Below are 26191 nucleotides of genomic sequence, written 5' to 3' on the forward strand. Positions count from 1 at the left end.
TCTGGAGCGGGGACGACAGAGGAGGCACGCGTTGGTAAACTAGAATACGGTTTGCAGCCCTAAGGGGCTCGGAGGAGTCAATATTGCAGATCTCCAGCGTTTCGGGTAGGCTCAACACCTGTGATGGCTATGGTTGTAGTGGATTGATCTGGGATGCCCATGGGTTGGCTCGCAACTTCCTTGGGATGCAACTGATATGGCCTTGTTCAGGGCTTCCACCTTCATCAACATTGGGGACAGTTCGAAGGCCTCCTTCTGGCACAACACTTGGACCAATCTAGGAGCCTTCAACTATTCAGTATTTTGTTGTGTAAGAACAGAACAATCCAGGAGGAGCTTCACAATGATAACGGGATATGATCAGCGGTGTGTTTGAACAGGCTAGACTAAGTGCGAGAGTTTATTTATTTAGCACCCGCTCTATTGGATTGGGGCAAGAGGGGTGAATACTTCTCGGGTTCTGTTTAATCGGCATAGTTCATTCGATCACATTGTAAGTTCATCCCTCCCAAGAGGCACATGCGGACCAAAAATGCAGAATTTTCTCATCGGATCACTTAAAAAAATATTTTTTGATGTCTGCCTTTATTTAATGTATGTTGTACATTTTTATTATACACTAGGAACATTTTGTATACACACTTAATATTTTAAATACATGATCCAAAAAATTTCATACACATTATATATTTATTGTATACATAGTTTGTATATATGAGAAATATTTTCCATACACAGTTAATATTTTTTAAATGCTTGATTAACATTTTCAAATCCTGATTAATTATTTTTTCAAATGTTTGATTAAAATTTATTAAATACATGATCAACATTTCCATTTTTGTATTTTTTTTTATACACGAGAAACTTTTTTCTATACAAATTTAACATTTTTAAAATTCTTGATTAATATATTTCAAATGTTTAATTTATTTATTTTCCTAATATACTCCCTCCGTTCCTAAATATTCTTTTTAGAGATTTCAAATGGACTACCACATACGGATGTATATAGACATACTTTAGATAGTAGATTCACTCATTTTGCTCCGTATGTAGTCACTTGTTGAAATATCTAGAAAGACAAATATTTAGGAACGGAGGGAGTATATTTTTAGAATATTTGGAAGTACAAAAAAATTAAAAAGAAAAGCAGAAAACGAAAACAAAAGGCGTATAAAATAAAATAAAAACAGAAAAAGAGGCTGTGGCCTGTTGCCTCCCCGTGCGCTGGGCCGTCTCGCGCTTCGACTCCGTCGCCGTTACCCCCGCGCATTGCCCAAATACCGCCGCCGCCGCTTATCTTGGCCCCCCTCTGCCAGGCGGCCATAGCATCCGGCCGGCAGTCATCCTCCGCCGATTTCTTCTTGCCCCCTAGCCGCGCGCCGTTACCACCAGCGATGGGCCCGCCACGGTTGCAGCCGGCATTCCGTCCGCCACATATGTACGGTCGTAAGCCGAATGAAGCCCCACGAATGGCTCTGGTTGGTGCGCAACCCGCCCCTCCGCCGTCGGCGTCCGGCCGCCACCGTCGCCGCGAGCCACCCCGCCGGAGCTCCACCTGACGGTAACCCATTTCTTAGCATTATCCCCTTTCCTGTTCTTGAGTAAAACTACTTGTACTTCTCATATGTGTCAGTTTCACGGTGGCTGATGCAGACATTACAGCGAAAAACTGTAGCCTGCTGAAAAACGGTAGCTAGATATTTTTCCTGATGTGAAATTCCCCATGGAGACCAGCAGCCAATGCTGAATAATACTCCTAGAATCACCAACGTTCCGGTCAAGCTGGACATGCAAATGTGATGACTGATGAGCTAATTTTCAACGAAAACCGCACAGAAAAATCATAGCAGTGTTCCCCCTTAGTACCTCGTGGCGCTATATCGTCCAAGGGGCCAACCAAATAATCAATGCCAAGCATCTTCATGCCATTCAACTTCTCCTTCCTTGGCTCGATCTGAAAAGATCTCCCTCCTTTGATCGCCACAGCAGAGGCATATGTGAGAGAATCCTGAATAGGTATGGCTCCTCATCCTCTCCCGATGTTCGTCCTCCTGTCATTGATTTGTCTCTGCAGATCTGATGACCGCCTGACTCCTGCAAAGCCGCTCTCCGCCGGCGACAAGCTCGTCTCAGACAATGGTGTCTTTGCTCTTGGCTTCTTCTCCCCCACAAACTCGACTGCGGGCTCATACGTCGGCATATGGTACAACAACATCCCCAAGCGTACGTATGTGTGGGTTGCTAATCGCGACAAGCCGATTACCAACGGTTCTCCCGGGAAGCTGGTTGTGACCAACAATTCTGATCTTGTGTTGTCTGACTCCCAAGGCCGCACTCTTTGGACAACCATGAACAACTTCACAACCGGAGCCACGGGAACTTCTGCTGTACTTCTCGACTCCGGGAACTTGGTCATCCGGTCACCGAGCGGCACAGATATATGGCAGAGTTTCCATTACCCAACCGACACCATCCTCCCCGGCATGCAATTACCACTGAGCACAGATGATGATCTCTACACTCGCCTCGTGGCTTGGAGGGGTCCTGACGACCCAGCCACGAGCAACTACTCCATGGGTGGTGACTCTAGTTCAGACCTCCAGGTTGTCATCTGGAATGGGACGAGGCCGTATTGGCGCAGAGCTGCGTGGGATGGTGCTTTGGTCACTGCCCTGTATCAAAGCAGCACAGGCTTCATCATGACCCAAACAACTGTCGACATTGGGGGTAAGTTCTACTTGACATTCACCGTCTCCAACGGCTCGCCAAGCACACGCATGATTCTGCACTACACGGGCATGTTTCAATTTTTAGCGTGGAACAGCACCTCATCGTCATGGGAGGTTTTCATAGAGCGGCCTAATCCTATTTGTGACCGCTATGCCTATTGCGGACCATTTGGTTACTGTGATGCCACCGAAACAGTTCCCAAATGCAACTGCCTCAGTGGGTATGAGCCTGATGGTGCAAACTTCTCCCGAGGGTGTCGGAGAAAGGAGGAGCCTACATGTAGTGGTGGAGATACTTTCTCGACCTTGCGTGGCATGAAGACACCCGATAAGTTTGTGTATGTCAGGAACAGAAGCTTTGACCAATGCGAAGCAGAGTGCAGAAACAACTGCTCTTGCACCGCGTATGCTTTTTCTAACATGAAAAATGGCAGCACGTCTAGTGATCAGTCAAGGTGCTTGATTTGGTTGGGGGAGCTTGTCGACACAGGAAAGTTTCGTGATGGAAGTGGCGAGAACCTGTACCTTCGTCTAGCCAGTTCAGCAGGTATACATCTTTCCTTATGCGCTTATGGATTGTACAGTGTGATCTATCCCTTTTATGTTGAATGCTAGATGTGGTTTGGGATGACATACTAATCACGAAAAACACAACACTCGCAAGAAATGCGTGTAAATTTTGAAAGCATCATTCTCTTGCTGGACTATATTTCTGCCTTTCTGCAGTTGAGAAGCAGAGTAATGTATTGAAGATTGTACTCCCAGAAATGTCTTAGATGCGGTTTGGATGACATACTAATCACGACAAACATAAAACATGCCAAAAAAACGCATGTTAAATTTTGAACCCATGATTCTCTTCCTGGATTATATTTCTGGCTTTATGCAGTTGACAGAGAGAGTAATGTGTTGAAGATTGCACTCCCAGTAATTGCTAGTATTCTGATACTCGCATGCATCAGCCTTGTGTGGATATGCAAGTCAAGAGGTAAAAACAATATTTGTTTTACTTTCTCAGGGTGCAATTTTCATGAGTTATTCATAAGAAATAGTATTGACCTGAATGCATTTTTGGCAGGAAAACGACGAATCAAGGAAACTAAGAACAAATATACAGGACAACTGTCAAAAAAATCCAAATCTAATGAACTTGAGAATGAAACTATAGAACTTCCATATATTTGTTTTGAAGATGTTGTTACTGCAACGGACAATTTCTCAGACTACAACATGCTCGGGAAGGGTGGCTTTGGAAAAGTTTACAAGGTAATAATTTTTAGCCTGATCATCGGGAAAAAAATCGCCATTTGTTGTTCAATTGAAAAATGATGTCTTTATGTAGGGCCGGTTAGAAGGTGGCAATGAAGTTGCTGTCAAAAGGCTTAGTAAGAGTTCTGGGCAAGGGGCCGACGAGTTCAGAAATGAAGTGGTTCTGATTGCCAAATTGCAGCATAGAAACTTAGTTAGGCTTCTTGGTTACTGCACTCATGAAGATGAGAAGTTATTGCTATATGAATACTTACCTAACAAAAGCTTAGACACCTTCCTTTTTGGTATGTTCTGCTCTTATGGTCATGTCTCGCAAAAATATTCTTAGAATAACTGAAGTTGTGATGGTTTGTTAATGATTTTAATTTTGCATTTTCTTGCAAGATGCCACAAGAAATGGTGTGCTTGATTGGCCGACCCGGTTCAAGGTAATTAAAGGAATAGCAAGAGGGCTTCTTTATCTCCACCAAGATTCAAGGTTAACAATAATCCATAGAGATCTCAAAGCAAGCAATGTCTTGTTAGATGCGGAAATGAACCCTAAAATATCAGATTTTGGTATGGCAAGGATCTTTGGTGGAAATGAACAACAAGCGAACACTATCCGTGTTGTTGGGACATAGTAAGTAATATATACACTAGGTAAGGCTTAACCCTGTTTTATCCAGCTTAACTAATTCATTTTTCTTGGAATGATTCAAACAGCGGCTACATGTCTCCTGAATATGCAATGGAAGGTTCCTTTTCAGTCAAGTCTGACACGTACAGCTTTGGCGTTCTACTGTTGGAGATTGTAAGCGGGTTAAAGATCAGTTCATCCAATCTCATAATGGATTTTCCAAGCCTTATAGCTTATGTAAGTTCACTACTATGCTCTAAACTTTTTGCAACTCAAAACACTCATAATAAATTGAGGATTTCATTGGTTTAGGCATGGAGCTTATGGAAAGATGGAAATGCAAGAAAATTGGTGGACTCGTCCATTGTGGAGAACTGTCCACTTCATGGAGTTCTGCGGTGTATTCAGTTAGGTCTGTTGTGTGTTCAAGATGATCCAGATGCTCGTCCACTGATGTCATCCACTGTGTTCATGCTAGAAAATGAAACAGCCCCACTTCCTACTCCGAAGGAGCCTGTATATTTTAGGAAACGGAAGTATGAAACTGAAGAGCAAAGAGATAACCTGGAAATATCTCTGAATGGCATGACTATGACAATGCAAGAGGGGCGTTAAATGTTTAGTTCCATTTTTTCCTTTTTTGTAAAATTCTCTAATTTTTTCAGTTGAGGAATTCAGTGATTCATGTTCTTACGGACAAACAAATAGTTTATTGACTTGTAATCCTCTTTGTGTGCTATTTTCATAGACGGTTTCGATATTTTGTGAACTTCAATGGTTTGCCATTTGTTTTCACCTTGTCAAGTGGAAGAGGCCACCTGATTAAGCAATTGTTTCCTCTTGAAGAATTTTCTGCATCCCAGCTTCCTTGGTTAGTCAACGGGCCTGAAACTCTGAATTGCTATTTTGGAAGCAAGGCTGCTAGAAATTCCATGTTTTCTCTGAGCTAGCATGCAATGCATCTTGCTATGTAGTCCACTTTTTATCTTCTATTGCTAGTGGCAAGTAAGCTAGGATTACACGGCCAAAGTCTGACAGTGATCTTTTGTTTATTTCAGATGGTGTGGCCGAAACTTCAGGTATGGAAAAGTGTTGGAAGTTCAGGTCCAGCCTCGACAGAAAAGTCAGAAAAGTGAGGCTTCTGTGGATCTATCAGTATCTATCAGAAAGTTAGAAAGGTATTTTCAAGTGATCTTGCGCCTGTAAGACCAGATTAAATCTTGCCAAGCCAGCTCATCCAGAATGCGGTTTAGGATACTCAGCTAATATCTTCATAAATTAATTTCGACATCGCTAGCCTAAATCATCTAGAATCATGTATACGTCCTCTGAAATTTCAGAAATCACACTAAAATCTTTAGCTGTTGCACTTGCACCACCCTTTTGATTATTCAGATAGCATTATTTTCACTTCAGAGCAATAATCTTGAATTACACTTTGCCCATCCATTGTGATCGTGTGGTTACTTTTACGAGTGCTTTTTAAAAGACGAAGAATCAAGATAAAGGTGTTGAATTTCACTGTGGGTCTGTGCACGACGTGAAGTTGAACTTTGTCTTGCACGCTGGCTTCACGAGTTCGACCATTACACTGACGTAGGGTGTTGAGGTGCATGGTGGTAGCTTTCAAAGAGGGTGGAAACAGAGGCAAATTCAAAAGTTTAACACCAATTCTTTCTATGGCAAGAAACATGGTCAAATTCTACGAAAAGTACACGATTTTCTTTGGTCCCAAGAACAGGACAAATTTGAACAGGACAAATGACAGTGGATGGCCCTTGCTACCTGAGGAAGCGGGGGTGAAGCAGCAGTGGTTCCAGGCAGCCGTGTCGGACCGGGAGAGCGTAGCTCGCGACTGAAAGACAATAAAGCCTACCGCCTTTGAGACTCCTATTCATCCACGGTGGATCGTCCGAGCATGAGTTGGATGCCGACTCCAATTCCAGAGCTCCGTTGGCCCTCCTCCTCATCATCTATATTCTTATTGGATCCATGGTCGAGCGAGGTGCAGGCAGGCAGGCATGTTTCGTCCGGCGTTGGGAGTCGCGGGGAGGACCCTGCTGCGGCGGTTCTGCGGCCAGGCCGCGGCGGCCGGGTCGCCGTCGGGGCCGGCCGGAGCTACCAGGCTGAGACACCTACACGTACGTACGCCTCTGGCTAGCTTCATACACTCTCTCAACTCAATCTGCCTCTCTTTCAGCGTGGACGTGCGTGTTTGATGAAAGTAACTGAATATTTTCTGGTGAACAAATTGCAGTCTCAGAGGAGCAATGCTGGGGATGCTGCTGGCCACCGCTTTGGCTTTCTTCGCAGGTACCTCAGACCACGGAATATGGCGCTAGCTGCATGGCATGGATTATTTGTTTTTGGTCTCTGGATCTGTGTGAAGGAGATTGGCAGGATTGCGCCGTCAGAGATTGACTGGGTTGAAGCTGGCGTCGTCTCCCCGATTGTGAGGAAACAACAGAATTGTGGTGAGTGCCTTGAGATTAAAAACATTATTCTCCGTTGCTAGCTAGCTAGTGTCTGTTTTGAATTGTTCTCATAGTGCATCGTAGTTTATTTACTGCTGCGTGCAGCTTAATTCTGGAAAGGCAGCTAACATGCTAGCGTGTATCTACAATTTAGTGCGTGCATGCATGGATCCCTAACTTGTGCATTTGTCGCAGGCAGCTGTTGGGCCATAGCTGTTGCATCCTCGGTCGAAGCTGTACATTACATGAATACCTTGCAGTCAGTCTCTGTTGTCGGTTCAAGAGCTCATCGACTGTGACACAGAGAACGATGGGTGTGACGGGGGCGAGAAAGAAAAGGCCTTCGGGTATATACAAACAAATGGACTCTCAAGCGAAACTGACTACCCATACATCGATGAGAGGAGTAAATCGGGTTGCAAGCCGAACAAAACAGTAGCAGCAAGGATAGCAGGCTTTCAATTTGTCAACCCAACCGAAGAGGCTCTTGTTGGAGTATAATGTCCGGCCCTCTCTCTCAGATCCGTCATTTGGTTGCATTGGCTAGAGCATGCACTTCTACATGGTATCGGAGCCAAGAGGTCTTGAGTTCAAGACCCGGCTGGCGCAATTAAATTGCAGCCCACTTTCGGTCCACGTTTAGGCCTGAGGGAGCCACACGTGAGGGGGAGTGTTGACGTATAATGTGCTGCCTAGTCTCTTCCATTAGATAGGTCTGATGGATGAACAACCAACAGGTTCAGGGTTCAAAACCTAGTAAACGCAATAAATAATTGCGGCCTGCCCCCGCTTCTGCTGCCCACGTCATATAGCTCCAAAGGAGCATAGACGTGAGGGGGAGTGTTGGAGTATAATGTCCGGCCCTCTCTCTCAGATCGGTCTTTTGGTTGCATTGGCTAGAGCATGCACTTCTACAGCTCTAGAGAAAGCGGTAGCAAAACAGCCCGTGGTTGTTAGTATACAGAGTCTCGATGATCTGCAGAAATACAAAGGAGGCATCCTGGATTATGAACCTAACGGAGACTACACCGGCAGCAGACATGCTGTCCTGATTGTTGGTTATGGCACAGATTCAGACGGTGTCAAGTACTGGCGCTTCAAGAACTCGTGGGGAGAAGACTGGGGTGAAGGTGGGTTTGGGAGGATCCGCAGGCACATTGCCGACAAGCGAGGTGTGTTGGGTATTTTCATGCACCAAGGAGTATATCCACTGCTTATGGACTGATCAATCTATATGGTTGCATCTTTTGTTCGTAAAACTTGTATCCCCTTCCTGGTTTCATATTTTTGCACCTCTGCTCGTGTAGTTGCATGCACATTTTTGTCTATATTGTGATGGTGTTTTCATATGTGTAGTCGTTGTTGGACTTCTTCCTAGCGAAATTTCATCAGATCTTGATATCTAATCATTGTTGATTAAGTACATTTTTTTCTCGAGCAACCGGCAGCAGCTCTGTTATTCTATATGCTATAAATTATTATGCTTCGAGCTTATTGTGAGAGGTGTAAATCGGGTCGCAAGAGGAACAGCACAGTAACAACAAGGATATCATGCATTGTCTATAACCACATATACCATGAGTATCTTCAAGCTTCTGCTTGGATTGTGTGACTACCTAAATCAGACGACTAAAAATGTGTGGTTACTTTTATGAGTGCTTTTTAAAAGACGGAGAATCAAGATAAAGGTGATGAATTTCACTGTAGGTCTCTGCACGACGTGAAGTTGAACTTTGTCTTGCACTCTGGCTTTACGAGTTCGACCATTACACTAACGTAGGGTGTTGAGCTGCATGGTGGTAGCTTTCACAGAGTGTGAAACAAGAGTCAAATTCAAAAGTTTGACACCAATTCTTTCTATGGCAAGAAACATGGTCAAATTCACGACAAGAACAGGAGAAATCAGAGGTTCAACTTATATCCATGCCACGGGAGAATTGGTGGGCTGAGGAGAAATTAAGTACTCGTACACGGTTCATGCATCTCCTCCAAGTAGTTTACTGCGTTCTTCTGAAGAACTGTTATTGTTTTTATGCCAACCATCCCACTATGATGTTCAGTTTACTATAAAAAAAACTGGTGCTTTACTCTTTTTCATTTCAACAGTTTTCCACGCAGGTAGACTCAAAGAGCTAAAAGTGCACTCGATATTGGTCCGGTACCATACCACCCAAATGTAAAAAAAAAAGCACAGGAAATGGGGTGCTAGCATGCTGCTAGGGCAAAACAGTTGTGCTCAGCACTCAGCAGCCAAGCTTCAGTGCTGCAACATATCAGTTGAGATTCAGGTGAGTTTCATCGCTTTTACTACCCCTACTACTTGTTATGCAAGAGTGATTTTTTTTTTACTCCTACTACTTGTTATGCAACTGAATTTTCTAAATTGCTTGGATACAATTTCAGCGATGACTATACACGGGTCCTGGCTCGGTTGGTACCGCTGAGAGGAATGCAACGTAGACCACACAATAAGAGACGCACAGAAGAATATGCTATACACGCATGCAGATATCCACTGGCTCGGAAATGGGATAGTCTAACCTGAAAGATTCTGGAAGGCAATATTCAAGAAAAAGACACACGGCACGCACAAATTCTGGAAGCCCTACTTAAAACAAGAGCATGTGGCCAGATCCAAAGGTGTAAACCGCATGCTGAGATCAATCAAGGGGAGATGCCACTTCTTTATTTGGTAGTACAAATCCTTAGAGAAATGAAACCTGCTACAGACAGATCTGCTTTGATCCATCATCACTGAATTAAAAAGTACTAGTAGTAGTTCTTTCTTAAAACAAGCTGTTCCACAACTGCCCAATGATGCAAACCTAACAACCAATCATACGACGACAATCGACGACGACGATGATCGAATGATCAGCGCGACATGATCCAGTACTGATCCTCTCAGCTAGCATGCAGATCCCTTGGTCAATAGATTATTCCCCGATGAACCTGAAGAATGAGCCCAAGTCTTCAAGCACTCATTCCAAAGGTTCATCTAGCTTAGCCATATAATTAATTAAGCTTCCTTGCTTGGTGGTGCTACTACATGTTACAAATTATGATCATAGACTAGATAGCTCGTCGAGATCGAGGAACGTTGTCGTCGGATCGATCCGTGCATGGTAGCTTCTGATCGATCAGGGCGTACGTTCAACAAGCCTTGTGATGCTTCTTCTTCCTCTACCTAAATTGGGGGCCGAAGGGGTTCCAGAAGTCGACGGGCACGTCGCTGGCCACGGCGAAGGTGCTCGATATCGGCACCAGGCACAACCCCCGGCCCTTGAGCGACACCTCGCCGCCGTCCTTGCACGACTTGTCGGGGCTACCATTGCTCGAGCTCTGTGACCAGACACGCGCAGGCACATGTAAAAAGCTAGCATCAGACATGCACTTTGAGACTTGAAATGGCATGCAGTATCCATGGAAAGTGAGAGAGAGCAAAGCATGCAGGAGCCATGACAAGCGCAGACTGGCCAGCACGCCATGGATGTACATGTACATACCTTGAGGTACTGCGGCACTTGATGCTGATGATGGCCGCTCTTGAGGTATGGGGCGCTGAGCACCTGCATGCAAGGTTGCAGAGACAAATGTTGAGCTCGGTCTCCAATGGAGTCTCCTGGAGGATGATTCGTGGGAGGAAACCGATAGAGCTCGTGCGTGCGTGCGTGCTCGGGGCGCCATGATTAAAGCGTGCGTGTGCGTGCATGGGGGCATGGAATCATATGTAGGGACTTGGAACGTGCACTTACACCAACTTGGTCGTGGAGGAACTTGATGTACTCGATGGTCTCGTGCAGCACCGACGCCGTATCCGTCTGCAGCACGCACAACGAGATTGTGTGTTAGATACTCCTCCACATGTGTGTGTCTAGATGATAGATAGATCTCGAAAGGCGGGGAGGAAAGGATGAACGCTTTTGCAGAGAAGAGATGCACATTGGATGATACTCAAGGTCATGTGTAATATATCTAGCATTTGTTTATGTGATGCATGCATGCATGCATGAAAAGCCTAGCTAGCTAAGCGAAGCTAGCAAGCAAGCTTGTACCTTTCCGAAAGGAGAGACGAGCTGTTGGAGCGCTGTGATCCTGTCCCCTAGCTTCTCCTTCCTAACCTGAAATGTGTTGCATGCACAACTTTAATCAATCTGTAAAGATGCATCGATCTGGGTTTGCGTCTATGTATTATACTATGTAACATCAAATAATGTCCATGGTGTTTAAGTGATCCAAGTGGCATGATTTAACCTAACCTAACCATCCATGATTTAAAGGTAAGGTATGACTATGACTATGAGCATGCATGCGTGCATGTTTACCTTGAAGGTCGGCAATGGCGACGGCGTCTCCATTCTGGGTTTCTTGAACGCCGGCTCGCCGCTCGCCTTCTTGGCCACGATTGAGCTAGAGTCTCCCACGCCTTCTAACACAGTCTACAAACAACCAAAGTAAATTACAATCAGCCACCTACTACATCTGTACGTGCTTCTTCCATGGAATATTTGCAACTACTAGTAGAGCATTGTAGTTGTAAATACTTAATCATTAGCCCAAGCTTACGTACCTTAAGTGCAAGGTTTGCCCCACGCGGCGCCGGCGACGGTTGTTTCACCGCACGCACGCTGGTGTTGTCAGTCGCCGGCGGCGCTGCCATGCCCATGCCGAACCCGGCAGACTGGTTCCAGAACGCGGCGTCGTTGGTGAACTGGAGCGGCTCCCTGGCCCCTGTCTGGCCGCCCATCTGCTGGTACTGATACTGCTGCAGGAGCCCGGCCGCCGGTGCTGGCTTACCCGTCGGCTCGATGAGGCTCCTCAGCAGCGACGACTGGAACCCGTAGGGCGAGTTGGGCGACAGGAGCAGCTCCGGCGCCCCCAGGCTGGACAGCAGCTGCTGCTGGCGGTGGTGATCGTCCTGCTGCTGTTGCTGGTGGTGGTGGTGGCCTTGTAGAGCTAGGTCTAGGTTGTTCGGCGCGGCGACGGCGTTCATCATGCTCTGCTGGTCCGTTCTCGAGCTCATGTCATGGTGGCCAACTTGGAGAAACCCATGCATATTACCAGCACCGCTGCTCCTGTTGAAGTTGAGACACACATACACATGTAGATTTCGTTAATTAATTTCAGTGCATGTCACGGGAGTATGTACGTATGTGTATCGATTATCATCATATCATATGATAGAACGAGATCACGGACGAACGGCGAATCAATCGAACAAATTAAGGGCAGGTGTGGGATCAAGTGGGAACGAACAACTCACATGTAAGGGTTATTCCAGTCGGTGAAGCCGGCGGCTGCCGGGTCGTTGATGCTGGCGGTTTCTTGGAAGGTTAGGGAGCTGTTGTTCCCGGGCGACTCGGAGGAGGCCGTGGTGGTGCAGCTCTTGGCCTGCTTCCCTCCGTCAGCCCCCACGTCGTAGCCACCAGCAGCCAGACCGGCCGGCCAGGTGTTGAACCCGGCGAGCTCCGTCGAGCACGCCGCGGCAGGCACCGCCGCCGTGGCGTTGCTGTTCCACCACATGCCGTGAGAGACTGCCCCGGCACCGCCGCCGTTGTACATGGCCGGAGCAGCATGCATCAGCTGATGATCTCCCATCTCGTCGATCTGCCGATCACCGCTCCGTTTCCTGGTCGACCGATCGATCTCGGAGGGATAGGAGAGCCAGATGCAAGGGAGTGGTGAGTGCTTGTTGGGTGGGCAAGGAGAGGAGGGAGGGGAAAGGGGTGAAGCTAAGCTCAGTGGAAAAGATGGGGTTGTGTGGTCTGGGTATATATAAACCGTTTGGAAATGAAACGGGGAGGAGAATTTCGCCTGCCTGACCGTGGCTTGGGTCGTTGGCGGTCTTCCGGCATTGCGTCAGCTGGTAAATTTGAAATCGATCTGGTGCAACAGATCATGATCAAGCGGTCGTTGAACAACCCACATCACTAGAGTAGAACGCCACTACACAACACTCTCGTGCACACCGGTAGTAGTCTCTTTTAACTCTCGATCTTGTCTTGTAGTAGTTGTAACAGTCTTAGGGTTTTGACGTATGCGCGTAATGTTAGATGACTACCAACAACGAAAAAGACTTATCATAGTGTTGTTAAGGTTCATACACTAGGTGCAATCTTAAAGACTAATCAATACTTCCTCCGTCCGAAATTAGCGTCATCTAATTTCGGATGGAGGAAGTATTTCTTTATTCTAGAAAACCTTGAATGGAGAATAAAACGAGAGACTCTGTTTATAAGGAAAAATGGGCCGAAACCCTCATGCTGACTACTCCATCCGATCTAAAATAAGTGAATAAAGAAACCAACACACTAAGTTCAAACCGCCTAGCTAAACTAGATCTGCCACGAGAAATCAATTTTCTGGGCTGCTACTCTCACTCCCAAATACACCACGCGCTCACACACCAACATTCGTGCAGGACTAGCTACATGCCCAGCCAACACACCAACATTCGCGCATGTCGTTCCATTGTACTTCTTCTGTAAACTAATATAAGATCGTTTAGATCACTACTTCAAAGGGAGTACCAGCCAAACCAACCCCGTTTGATTGTGTGCCTTGGACCAGAAAAAATGGTCACCCTTCTAGCACAAGATCATCACACTCTGCCATGCCAAACCACATTCCCACCCAATTGGTTCATCGCTGCCGCACCGCCTTCCGGGTCGCTCCCTCGACTCTCAACAACCTACCAAGGCCGCCAACCTAGAGTCCATTGACCCTGCTAGACAACATGTTGTGTGACTTGATCCTGGGTTAAAGCCTTCCGGCAAAACTTGAGGACCCAAAACCCAAGCCATGGGAGACAAACATGTGTATCTGTGACGACACCTCTAAGGAGGGGAACATTTCCTTGATTAAAGGTTGATCTAAATACATATGTGTTATAGTATTTCAACACTACGGGCAAATCTTGGCAAATAATTGAAGGCCAAACACACACACACACAAAAATCACGATGACTTTGTTCCAGACAAGTCACATCTAGCTATACCCTCAAGAAATTCTGATCCTTCAATCTCCCCTTTTATGATTCTTCAGTTAGAGGCTCGGATCACTAGCTAGTAACTAGACATATAATAGTTAGGATTTAGGGATATTGAGATTACAAAGCAGGGATCCAATAATTGACATATGCCGGGCGCCATGCATCCATGTTTCACACATTAGAATCAGGATAAATATGTCGAATCGGTATAAAATATGTTATCTTTTACAAATAAAACAAAGGAGCGAGTAAGACTAGGGTATAAATTCGAATGGATCAATCAAAGGCATTGACCTCCGAAAGGAGGTCTTGCTGATGAGAGCAACACAGTGAAATGAATCACATCATCCAGAAGGAATGTTTGATGAAATTGCCTAACTGCTATAAAGGGGTAATGAACTCTAGTAGTAGAACTGTTGGACCTAATCTTTTGTACCAAGAAGTCACGTCTGTGTGCGCTATAGTCGGCTAGAATTAATCTAATCTATCCTAGCTAGCGAATTACTTTCAACGTGGTGATAATTGCAAATCCTCTGACCATCGGCCTTTACTTTATTTTATTGTTAAGCATTCCGACCACTAGAAGATAAAATTCAAGCGTCACAGTCCGATGCAAATTACTTGCATGCCCTGATCCTACAAATCGTAGTTTATAATATGTGTAGCATGCGGAACATATCCAGCGATAGTAACGTTTGTAGCTCGCTAGCATTATGCATTTTAAATCCCCGCTAAATCCCATAGCAATGGACGCATGCATGTACCCTTGGTTTTTGCTGTAAGAATTTTTCGTGAATGGGTGCTTGCCTGCCGGTGATAAAATTGTTTTTGGTTACAAATGAAACAACCATGCATGCATGCGTGTTTTGGATGAATCTGAAAATCAATTCAGATGCCAAAACGTCAGTTTCGTCGGGGATGGGTGACGTGATGGAAGAACGCCTCCATAACGCACGCGTTAGGCACCCCATGTTTGTCCTGGATCGTTATGATTCCCTCCGCCCTGTTCCTTTTTGGATTTTTGCTCCACGTACTTATATTCCCTTGCCAGTCCACACTAGCCAAGTCTCAATTTTTTTTTAAAAAAAAACAGACTGGCCAAATTCGTGTATTATTCCCCTTACACTTTTCTTCTCCTTGCAGATTGAGGGAGTGTGTAGTTTTCAGTGAAGATGGCTAGCTAGCTACTCGATCGTAGCTCGTAGTAGCACAGTGCGATTGGACCGATCGAAATGCGTAGCTATATATAGACATGCCAACCGTAAATAGTCAAGACAATTTCTCATCCTAGTTGATTGTGATCTGAAACCGTCGTGCCCACGGGCAGCATAGAGACTGGAATTGGAATGATACAGCATTTCATAAAAGTAGCTAATCAAGGCAGGTACGTACTAAGTACGCTTTTAATGGACTTGAAAAACGGCAGCCTAGGTTCATGCATAGACGTAAAAATATAGTATGTACACCTACTACTTAGGCTTGCAGCAGCGCAGAGAGTCCTGTGAACGACGACTAGAGGAACATTCTTTCGGCGTAGTATCGCAGCATGATTTCGTCTCTAGAAGAGGAAGACGGTGGCCGGCCTAAACCTACAGATGTAGCCATAGGTATTAGCTTATTAGTTTTTTTTGGCGAATTTTATTAGCTTTTTTTAGGGAAGGTATTAGCTTATTAGTGCAACACCAGGGTTGCACGCACAGGTAGGTTGGCGCGGCGACGACGTCGTTGACGTCATGCTGATGGCCGCCGATCGTTGTAGCTACGGCGAACTCTATGGCGGGAGAAAGAGAAGGGAGGCGTCAAAAGCGCGGGGCCCGGGGGACGGCACGCGTGCCCGGAAAAAGCCAGCCGCCCACTCACCCCATCCACACACACACACACACATACTCGGCCTCAGCCTGAGCCAAGCCACAAGCAGCAGCAGCAATACAGCGTGCATGCAGTGCACTCCGCCCGCAAGCCAGCGCCACTCCAGTAGTCGGAGGCCGAGTCAAAAGGTCGGACAGGGACAGCGTCCGTCCAGCCGGAGCAGCGTTCGTCGATCGATCCATCGCCTCATCGCGACAAGGATCCGTCCGCTCCGCCCGGCCGGTGTCCCCATCCACGACCCACCACGTCGCTGCCACGTATCCACCAGCGACAAACCTTTGACCATCCGATCCCATCCGATCCGATCGAGCTAGCCAGGCGACGCGATGGATAGATCATCATTCCGGGGTTCGGTAGACGAAGAAGGTCAACTTTCTATTCATTTAACTGACAGGCAGCAGTGTAGCAGTTCCACAAATGAATGAATTGATATTGTAGCTAGTACTACTGCTAGGCGAGAAATGATTGGGTTTGGGAGGTCAACTTGTTGCTCATTCCATTCCCTAGCTAGCGTGCTAGACAGTGCAGCAGTTGCAGAGAGGAACCGATAGTAATATAGTACGATTATATGTAGGTTCGCAAAGGCAGACACTCGAATCTGTGATGAGCTAGCTAGCCTCGGTGTTTCTTCACCCAACAACTCGAACAAATTAGACAGAGGGTCGCGCGATCATGCACGACCTTTTGCCGTCCCTTGTGTTTTCGTTTAGGGATTGGTCGGTCGTTGGCATGCACGAGATGGAGTGGAAGATTGGGCCATTTAGCTAGATCGTGTTTTTTTAGCTAGATCGCGTCAGGTAGTCGCGTGCAATCAACCTCCTCCTGGGATCGGACTGACAGAGAACGTACCAAGAGGCAAGAGTTTTACCTGGCCAGCTAGGATAGATTTACTCGATCGTGCATTGCACGTACGTAGCCACGCCCACGCCCACGCACGCACTGATGATAGATAGGCGTCGACGTAGACAATTCGCCAGAGAAGAGAGATAGACGTGTAGACTCTCCATCCCTATCATTTGTTGGTGGGTCGACCGATCGAGTCGTAGACGGCAAGCCGCTGGCCCTGCCGTGCCGTGCGACCCAGGGAACTCCTACTACCGAGAATCTCTCCCCAGCCTCCCACGGAGAATCTCTCCCCGCCGCTTTCTGCTGTCTGTGCGACACACGGCGACACGACCGGCGCGTGGGCGCGCGCACGGACACGGCGATCGACCAGAGCTAGTGCGCGCGCTGCGGCCTGCACATCACACCACGCGCTCTGCTTCAGCAGCGGCGCGTATGTACGTAATGTACGTCGCCGGCCGGTCCTGTGACACGTGCCCGCGAACCGGCATCGCACGGCGACGCTGACCCGTCGCCGGGCAGACCGCGGCGACGGCCGGCGTCGATCGAACGCGTGCGTACGCGTCAGGGACAAAAAAGCGAGAGGTGTTGATCATGATGTGCCGGCCTTACGAGTTACACGATGCGACGCGGGGGCACGTGGGAGTCTGCGATGGGCTGTTAGGCTCGGCGTTGACACGGCTGGGCTGGGGGACTACGACCTGGCTAGATCGTCAAGCTAGCATCTTTCTGATTTTGGGGGATCTGGTAGCGCCACTGATATTTTAGGAGTTGATTTAGTGGGTCAAAGCGTACGTTACCTGCCCTGACTTCCGATCGTCGTCTACTCGATCAGTTTCTTTCTCCCGACAGCTGCCGAGATCCATGGCAGGCCAGGCCCGAGCTTCTTTGGAGCCTAGCAAGCTACCGTGTCAAGTGGGGTTGGTTCCGTTGATCTCTCCTTCGTTTGCATCGAAACCTAGCTCGCTAATGTGCATGCGCCTAACACACATGTTCTAGTTAGGACTTTGGACTTGGGAGTGAGCACGGGAGGTAAGCCCGTGACTGATGCGTCCAAGCAACAAGGTCAACCATCAGACGATCCAAATTAAAAGACTAAATCCGTTCTCATGCATGCATGCATGTTGAGAACTTGTGATTCACAAGTCTAGACCAGCTAGCAAGGATCAAGCACCGCACCGGGGACACACTTGCCAGCATTTCTACACGAATATTCTATAGCACTTTTTGTAGCACGCTTTGGTGTGTTTTTTACCTCATGAGAAGCCACCCACACCCGGCCCCTGTGTGTGCAGTGTGCACGTCATGCACACTCGTGGAACAGATAGATAACCTTGGCAGAAAATTAAAGAGACAGCAGCAGCAGTACACACATAGATACTCTAGCTATTAGATGCAGCTCACCGTCAACTGAAGAATAACAACAACAGACAAGAGTCGTCTCCTGAAGGAGTTAGTGCACTAATAATACACCGCCTTTTCCCGTCCTCTGAATTCTCTCCGACTTTATTGATGTGTGCAGTGTGAAACGAGGCCAAACTCTCCATCTGGCTCCCAGGGGGGTCAGCACTGGCTGGACCCCCAGTCCGGGTGGGCTCTGACGAAACCAGCCCAGCAGCGAGGCCCCCAGCCGCGTTGTGCGTGTGACTGCGTTAGGTATGCTGGGCCAGGCGATGGGCCTGTGGAGCCAGTGTCCGTCGCAATCGCAGCCTGGGTGCACGGGTCAACCCCTTTCTGACCCCTCACCTTTCACTTTCTTCCCTCTTTCTTTCTTTCTGGTTGCGATCGGGAGAGGGAAAGAGCTTTGCCTCCAAATTCCCCCGGGTCACTGTCGGAATTACTACATCGGTTCTCTCTGTGCTGATGGTAACATTGCGTACGTAGATTGCGACGAGGGCCGGAAAACAATTCATGCATGCATGGTGTTTGCAGTTCATGCATGCCAGGCTTGGAGTTTCTGCGGCCCGCTGATTCGCGTCCTAGGTTTAAGCGCACTGCATTTGCGCTGTTATGCTAAAAGTGGCTGCGACGTTGCCGGCGGTGAGCCGTCCGACGATCGCGGCCGTGACGCCCGCCGCACGATGCCAACCGTACGTACGTGCATGTGCCCTAGCAGATGTACGTATCGATCGGAGCACGTCCGAAAAGGCTTGCATGGTGGTTCCTAGCTTACCGGGCACTACCAACAGCAATGAAATGAAACTCTAGTGTCCATGTGCCGTGGTGTTTTCGTGAGTTGCCACACAACGAGGCAGCTAGCTACATGACTACATAGGAGTAGCCAGTTAGGTGGGTTTGTGTGCACTCCAGTGCAAGGGCATGGCACTAGACGGAGCCAGTGCACGCATGGAATGGTAGTACGTTTTTTTTTTCCCCAAATAATGCAAGCTCCATCTACGTACATGGCCTTGATTTCATGCACGCATTTTATGGGTTCCATCGGTTGCCTGCCAGTAGTAGTACGTGAAATTTAGCTAACAGTATCCGGTTGACTCGTTGCTAATTAATGCATGCGATCATGACAAAAGGAGTAGGCACCGTGTCCACGTTGTGCTGTGCTGCTAAAAGCTATAGTAGGCTCATTGCTCCACGCATGACTTGTGGAACCAAGGCCAAGACGTGTTTAGAAGCGAGGACGCGCCACGCCGGCGATTGCTCCTATTAACTTCAACCGTGTGGGACGGGGCTTGGCCATTTTTCGGTGATCCAAAGTCAGAGGAGCACGGGTGCACTCATGGCCGTGCATGGACCGACCAGGCCTGGCGACCACTCGTTGACTCATGGCGGGATCGATGCCATTCTAATCGATCGTCAGCGTATTATAATGTGGAACCATGTAGTGGTTGCACAGTGTGTGAATTATCACTTGCTCTAATAGTCAACAAAGGGCTCATAATCAAGATCACCTCTCAAGTCCTTTCTCCATGAGCAAGCAAAAAAAAAAGACGAGCAAAAAAGGTGGCGCGCATGAGAAGTCTTGCTTCAGAAGTGACTGTGCCGTTAGGAATCTGGACGGCATGGGCGGTGCCGGTGCCAGAGGAATCCCGGGGATGGATCGAGCGAGACACGGCGAGTTGGCCCGGCCGGCGCTGCCGGCTGTACTGTGCCGTGCATGTGCGCGGGAGCTTTTGGGCAACTTGCGGTGGCTTGTAGATCGAAAAGGATTCGATCGGGGCGAAGAAAGATCATGAGGAGGACAATGGCTGGGCCAGCGCCGGGGAGGAGCTTTGCAGCGAGACATATGGCTCAATCGGCTCTGCTGATCCCATTAGCATCTGGCCCCGCCGCATGCAGCAACAAAGTCGAGGCACACTGGCCGTGTCTCGCTGCAGGAAAGAGGCTTTCGGGAATCTCTGGCCGAGCCATGTGACCAGGTGAGCCAGCGATCTCAGCTCGGGTGCTGGTTTAGTGAAGCAAGCTTCAGGTTGGCTGATCCAGGTAAGCAGGCTAGCGGCAACTTAACTGGTTCCCTCGAAAAAGGATACTAGCAACTTGGATGATCTTCAGCACTACCAACCTTAACAGATTCGAGCCGTTAATCATGCTCTGGCCCACAGGTCAGATGTCATCAACCAAGCTTAAGCACTTGCCTCCTTATTAGTCAAGGATGCAACGGTACGAATCCTATAGAACAGATCCTGTTCAAGTAAGGTCGTGCTACAATGCTGCGGTAATCCGTAAGCTGCTTCTGATCACCATAGACAGACGAGGTGGGACCAAAACAAGCCTATGACACTGTTAGCTTTTTTTAGCAATGCTTTACTGTTAGCTTGTGTGGAGCAGCCGCTCTGGGCATTCCGCGGAAACCTACCCTAATAACGGACAGGGATCCAGTGACTGGCCACGCCGTAGCTGGCGGTCAGCTAGCCGTTGGATGAAGGATGTGCAGCCAAATCAAGTACTGTGGCAGTACGTATGGTAGCTGGCACAGTAGACAGGTCTGTTCAAGCAGATCTGTCCGTCGATTCTAGATCGAACGGTGCAAAGAGGTGGACAAGTTACCGTACGGTTCATTGGTGACTCGCCTCAGTCCCCCAATAAGGAGGCTGTTATGTCAAACTCTACTGACCTTAGCCTATTTTCAGTTCGCTAAGGAACATGATCTATATCTCGCTTATAGAGACGATAGCTTCCGTCTTATCTGAATAGTTCGTGCACATGGACCGGTCCATTACCGTGGTTGCTCGCTCGCTCGTTCTACGTATCAGTTTCATCAGTTTTTTTTTATATTTCGTTACATTTTTTCTTTTAGATTCCTTTTGTTTTCATCAGTTTTCTTTGATTTTCTGTTTTCGTCGCTTTTGTTTGTTTCTTTCACAGTTTCTAAAATTTGCTTTGTTTTATCTTCTTTGTTTTACTTTTTGTTTCTTTGTGTCTTTCTATTGGATTTTAGTGGTTTTCCTTGTTTTCTTTGTACATTTTTCGTATACATCAGGACCATTTTTTATATACATGTTTAATATGTTGCAAATATGTTATTAGTATTTTTGACAACTCATATTTTTTGATGTCCACTTTTTTCATACACATTGTACATTTTCTGTATACACCAAGAACATTTTTTATATACATGGTTTAACATTTTGTGAATACATGATTCACTTTTTTTAAATGTATATATTTTGATGTCGACTTTTTCCATAAACATTGTTCATATTCTTTATACAGCAGGAATATTATAAATATACACGTTTAACATTTCCAAATACATGGCTAACATTTTTTAACATAGACTTATTTTTAAGATGTAAACATATACTTTTTCATGTCCACTTTTTCATACATGGTGTACATTTATTTTCTATATCAGGACCATTAATATATACTCCCTCCGTCCGAAAATACTTGTCATCAAAATGGATAAAAAGAGATGTATCTAGAACTAAAATACATCTAGATACATCCTCTTTTATCCATTTTGATGACAAGTATTTCCGGACGGAGGGAGTACATATTAAATATTTTCCAAATACATGATGAACATTTTTTAAAAATTATATTTTTATGCCTATTTATTCCATACACATTCTACATTTTTGCATACTTTTCATATAATTTTTCATAAACATAGGAAATGTTTTTTTAATTGTATGATTAACATTTTTCAAAAATTTGTAAACTTATATTTTTCTACTTTTAAACATTATACATTTTTTGTATACATCAAAAACATTTTTTCTATGCATAATTAACATTTTTAAATGGATGATTATCTTTTTTAACTTTTATTTATAAAGTGATTTTGATAATAGATATATTTTAAATATTTTGAAATATAGGCAAACATAAAAAAATGAATTTAAAAATGTGAATAAAAAATGCTGAAGGCATGTGTCCACTCTGGGCCGGCCCAATCTGGCAGCTGCCTGAAGCGAGACACCCTACTGTCTCACGCCAAGTGAGACATAGGCGCGCCCCATGATAAGGGATAGACAGAGACTCAAGCATGATGGTGTTGTGTATTTGTGCCCACAGTCGATCATGTGCACTGCAGTAATTATTTTACGTATGTGGTTGTTAAAATCAAGCACCGAGAGATGGCTCGTGTTTGCAAACTTGATGCTCAAGACCCGCAAGCATTTCTCCGATACATAGTATGCAGTTCTCTTTTTAGATTACTGATCTTGCCCAACAAATTACAGGTTGGGCACTTGAATCGTGCTCTTCTACTATTGCCAGATAGCCGGATTCGGCCATGAGACTGCTAAAAAATATAGGCCTGCAAACAGAAAGATGGTGGTATCATTTGCCAAACAATAGGAAATATATCTTTGGCCCAATATGCAGTGCGGACCCATTTTAGTGGAAAAAAACCTCTATGCATTTCGTAGTGCCTAGCGTTAGCGCGTATTGCATCAGCCCAATATGGAGTGCGGACCCATTTTAGTGGAAAAAAACCTCTATGCATTTCGTAGTGCCTAGCGTTAGCGCGTATTGCATCGGCCCAATATGGAGTGCCGACCTTCTATGGAATCCAGGCCCATTTTGTATTCGACGCCTCGCCCACTGCAAAGTCTGCTGTTGGTCAGCCTAGTATGGTCTTCGTTCGTTTGCTTCTTCCCTCTGTTGTTTGTTTATTATTATTATTATTATTATTATTATTATTATTATTATTATTATTATTATTATTATTATTATTATTATTATTATTATTATTATTATTATTATATTTCAGTTTTATTTCTCTGAAATGTTTTAAATAATTTCAATATTACAAAAATGAATTTACTTAGTTTTAAAAAATCACCATGCTTTAAAATTATATAATGTAAAAGATTGTTCGTTTCATACAATTCAGAAAAAAAAATTGTGCCATTTGAAAATCCTTCAAATGTTTAAAAATATTTTCATGAGATTTTAAAAATACATGAAAACGTTAAAATTTGTTCACCAAATTTGCAAAAGAAATATTCATACCATAAAAAAAAGTGATCATTACATTAAAATAATATTCGTGCATTTGAAAAATATGTTCGTGATTTAGTTTTAAATAGTATGAAATGAAAAAACTGTTCATGTAATTTAAAAAAAACCATTCCATTCAAAAAAATATTCTTGACATTTAAAAAATTATTCACATGTTTAAAAACATGGTCATGATATTTTTGAAAGTTATTCAACATGTGTTTATAAAATATTGAAGGTGTATTTGAAGAATGTTCAACATGCATTTGAAAAATGTGCAAGTTGTGTCAGAAAAATGTGCAACGTGAATTTTAAACAAAATGTTGGCATGTTATGAATTTTTCTGCATGTATTACAAAATCGACTTGTATCTGTAAAAACTATCACATGTATTAAGAAAAGAAAAGAAACAAATGAACCCAATAGTGAATAAAATAAAAACGTGTGGAACCTTCGCAAAACTGGGCGGAAGACTCGTAAAACCAATCTGTACCGGTCTATGGAAGTTTCGAAAAACCACATTGTGGGCCAGTCCAGTAAAGAATACGTTGTAGGCGTGGCTTTCTTTGGTCTCACAATAAGCGAAAGATAGAACTGACGAAGGCTGTGTAGCCCAATTCTAAGACATGCAGTTTTATCGGGCCGGGGTTTTCTACTCGATAGAGGCCCAATTTGTTTTTCACAACTCTTGTTCTTGGGCCCTTTGATTGGCAAATTAATTCACCGCAATTTCGTCTACGACATGTCGTACTCCCTCTGTTCCTAAATATAAGTCTTTGTAGAGATTTCACTATGAATCACATACGGATGTATATAGATGCATTTTAGAGTGTAGATTTACTCATATTTAGAAACGGAGGGAGTACATTTCATACATCTCAAAGCGAAACAGTCTGATCTATCCCCCAAAAGAAAAGCAAACTTGGTAACAAACCAAAAAGTACCTACGGGATGTGAAGATTGGCTTTGTACCTGACACAGACTGATTTAATAAGGGATCCTTCATGGTAGGGGGAGCATCTCTGTAGATCATATTCTTTGCAAGATATATATATCCGTCGTTCTTCTTTTTTATGTGGAGAAGATATTCGTTGTTCTCTATTTTTCTGTGGATAAAACTTTCATGGTAGTTATCATCATGGTGATTCATAAAACGGGTGACGCTCATGCTATGGGACGAGCTGCCTGTTGAAAGGTTTCTTCCATCATGGCAAATTTGCCGGTGGGGGCAATGGCAAAGACTGCATGAGCGGTCTGTAGTGATGGAAACAACCTTCAACGAGGCTGCTCGGCCAATAGCATGAGTGCTACACCGTCCATCCATGAATGCACACCACTGGACGGCAAGGATTAGCGCAACTGAGTTGTTCTTAACCTTGAGCATTGCCAGTTGACGTATCAAGTGGTTAAGGCATGGTTTAGGAAGATGCTACGTGTGGAGGCTTATGAAGATGGCCATTGCTTAGAATAGGAGATGGTCCATGAAGACAACGCGAGGCCACGAGAGCTTCACGGGTATTGTGTGGTGGACGCAAAATTGGCTCCATGCATACATCTCTAGGTGTATGGGCCACCGTTTGGCCCGCCGTATTGACTAAGAACGCACAAGTGGACATTGATCAGATGCCCTTAAGAATTCCTAGGAAGAAGGATTACCATCCATCTAGATAGGCATCCATAATTAGTGAGACCGTTTTGCTCTTGTCTAGATGTACACACTTTTAGGTGTGAGGTCGAAGTGAACTGAAACATCTTAGTAGCAAGAGCAAAAAAACTTAGTATTTATTCCATTGATTATCTGACTGGAATTCCTTCAGTTAATCATTCTAGTCCTTTTCTAAAAAAAGTTAATCATTCTAGTCCTTGTTTGTTTTTTTGGTGGGACCATTCTCAGGCGAGGGTCTCGTCAGAGTCGTCTTGAATTCCGATGCGCTAGTTCCACCGTAGGAAACCTAACCATATAAGCTAGCTTAGTTCATGAAATTATCTAGTTATAATATAAATGCCATCACAAAGGAGCTAAATAGTAATGTTACAACTCATAGTTCAAACGGAAAGAAAGAAAACAAAAAATTGGGAACATCAGTTTTACATAAATGGATACACAAGGCACACACCTGTTAAGCCTTGCCCGGAGTCAACTACCTCACGATTCGCGAAGTTGTTGGATCCAGCACGAAGGGCACAATAAGTTAAGTTTTAATCGTTGAACTTATGATTTTGCATATGAAAAAAATTGATGTTCTTGGTCATGGGTAGCAAGTTTCATTGTTGAAACTTTAAGCAATTTTTTTTGTCGGTCACAGGTACTAAAGTCGTGATTTTATCAGTCGCTTGTACTAAGTCTCAAGAGTTGAATTTAATATATTTTTTCAAAATTCGTCAAAATGTATTTAACATGGATCTTATTTGAAATCTCTCATCACGAAAACCACGAATATGGAAACAGAACTTAATTCGGACTTCTTATTCAAAAGATATGAAAGTTTGAAAAATGAAAGCCAAAAGAAAAAGCACGCGCGAGGGACAAACAGGCACCTGTGTGCCTCAAATCCTCTCCCTATGACCTCTAGGCACAAAACGGCGCTACATGGTTGTGACGCCCCCGATTCAATCGTACACTAATCATGCACGCAAATGTGTACGATTAAGATCAGGGACTCACGGTAAGATACCACAACACAACTCTACAACATAAATAAGTCATACAAGCATCATAATACAAGCCAGGGGCCTCGAGGGCTCGAATACAAGTGCTCGATCATAGACGAGTCAGCGGAAGCAACAATATCTAAGTACAGACATAAGTTAAACAAGTTTGCCTTAAGAAGGCTAGCACAAAAGTAGCAACGATCGAAAAGGCAAGGCCTCCTGCCTGGGACCTCCTAACTACTCCTCGAAGCCGAACTCCATGTAGAATCATCCTCGGGATCTCTAGCTCCTGGACTCCATCATCTGGTTGCGACAACCAGATATAGAAAGGGG

At 45.2% G+C, this 26191-nt stretch overlaps 2 protein-coding genes and 1 non-coding gene across 7 annotated transcripts; 1 reads left to right on the forward strand and 2 right to left on the reverse strand.

Moving 5' to 3' along the window:
- The first annotated feature begins 1305 nt into the window (after positions 1–1305).
- Positions 1306–5398, forward strand: LOC109753569 (G-type lectin S-receptor-like serine/threonine-protein kinase B120). Of its 5 annotated transcripts, XM_020312495.4 has the most exons (9): positions 1306–2022; positions 2081–2209; positions 2335–3282; positions 3625–3723; positions 3814–4001; positions 4078–4288; positions 4389–4626; positions 4710–4860; positions 4936–5398. In XM_020312495.4, exons 2-9 carry the CDS (start codon positions 2143–2145, stop codon positions 5236–5238), a joined length of 2205 nt encoding a protein of 734 aa, XP_020168084.1. In that variant the 5' UTR covers positions 1306–2022; positions 2081–2142; the 3' UTR covers positions 5239–5398. The 5 variants fall into 5 exon arrangements, with proteins under 5 accessions (XP_020168084.1, XP_020168083.1, XP_045089353.1 ...); XM_020312494.4 differs by having other exon boundaries at positions 1306–2229; XM_045233418.2 differs by having other exon boundaries at positions 1306–2209.
- Positions 5399–9781: 4383 nt separating this feature from the next.
- LOC109753581 (transcription factor bHLH112) lies at positions 9782–12848 on the reverse strand. The gene is made up of 7 exons (XM_020312504.3): positions 12361–12848; positions 11668–12172; positions 11423–11536; positions 11153–11218; positions 10853–10918; positions 10604–10666; positions 9782–10439 (listed from the first exon to the last, which is right to left on the reverse strand). The coding sequence occupies exons 1-7, from the start codon at positions 12693–12695 to the stop codon at positions 10281–10283; spliced, it is 1308 nt and encodes a 435-aa protein (XP_020168093.1). The 5' UTR covers positions 12696–12848; the 3' UTR covers positions 9782–10280.
- A 7385-nt stretch (positions 12849–20233) lies between these two features.
- On the reverse strand, positions 20234–20457 carry LOC120975183 (small nucleolar RNA U3). Its single transcript, XR_005771010.1, has one exon. It is a non-coding gene; the product is annotated as a small nucleolar RNA U3 (small nucleolar RNA).
- Positions 20458–26191: the final 5734 nt, after the last annotated feature.

The sequence above is a fragment of the Aegilops tauschii genome, chromosome 2 (assembly GCF_002575655.3).
Source record: "Aegilops tauschii subsp. strangulata cultivar AL8/78 chromosome 2, Aet v6.0, whole genome shotgun sequence".
NCBI lineage: Eukaryota > Viridiplantae > Streptophyta > Magnoliopsida > Poales > Poaceae > Aegilops > Aegilops tauschii.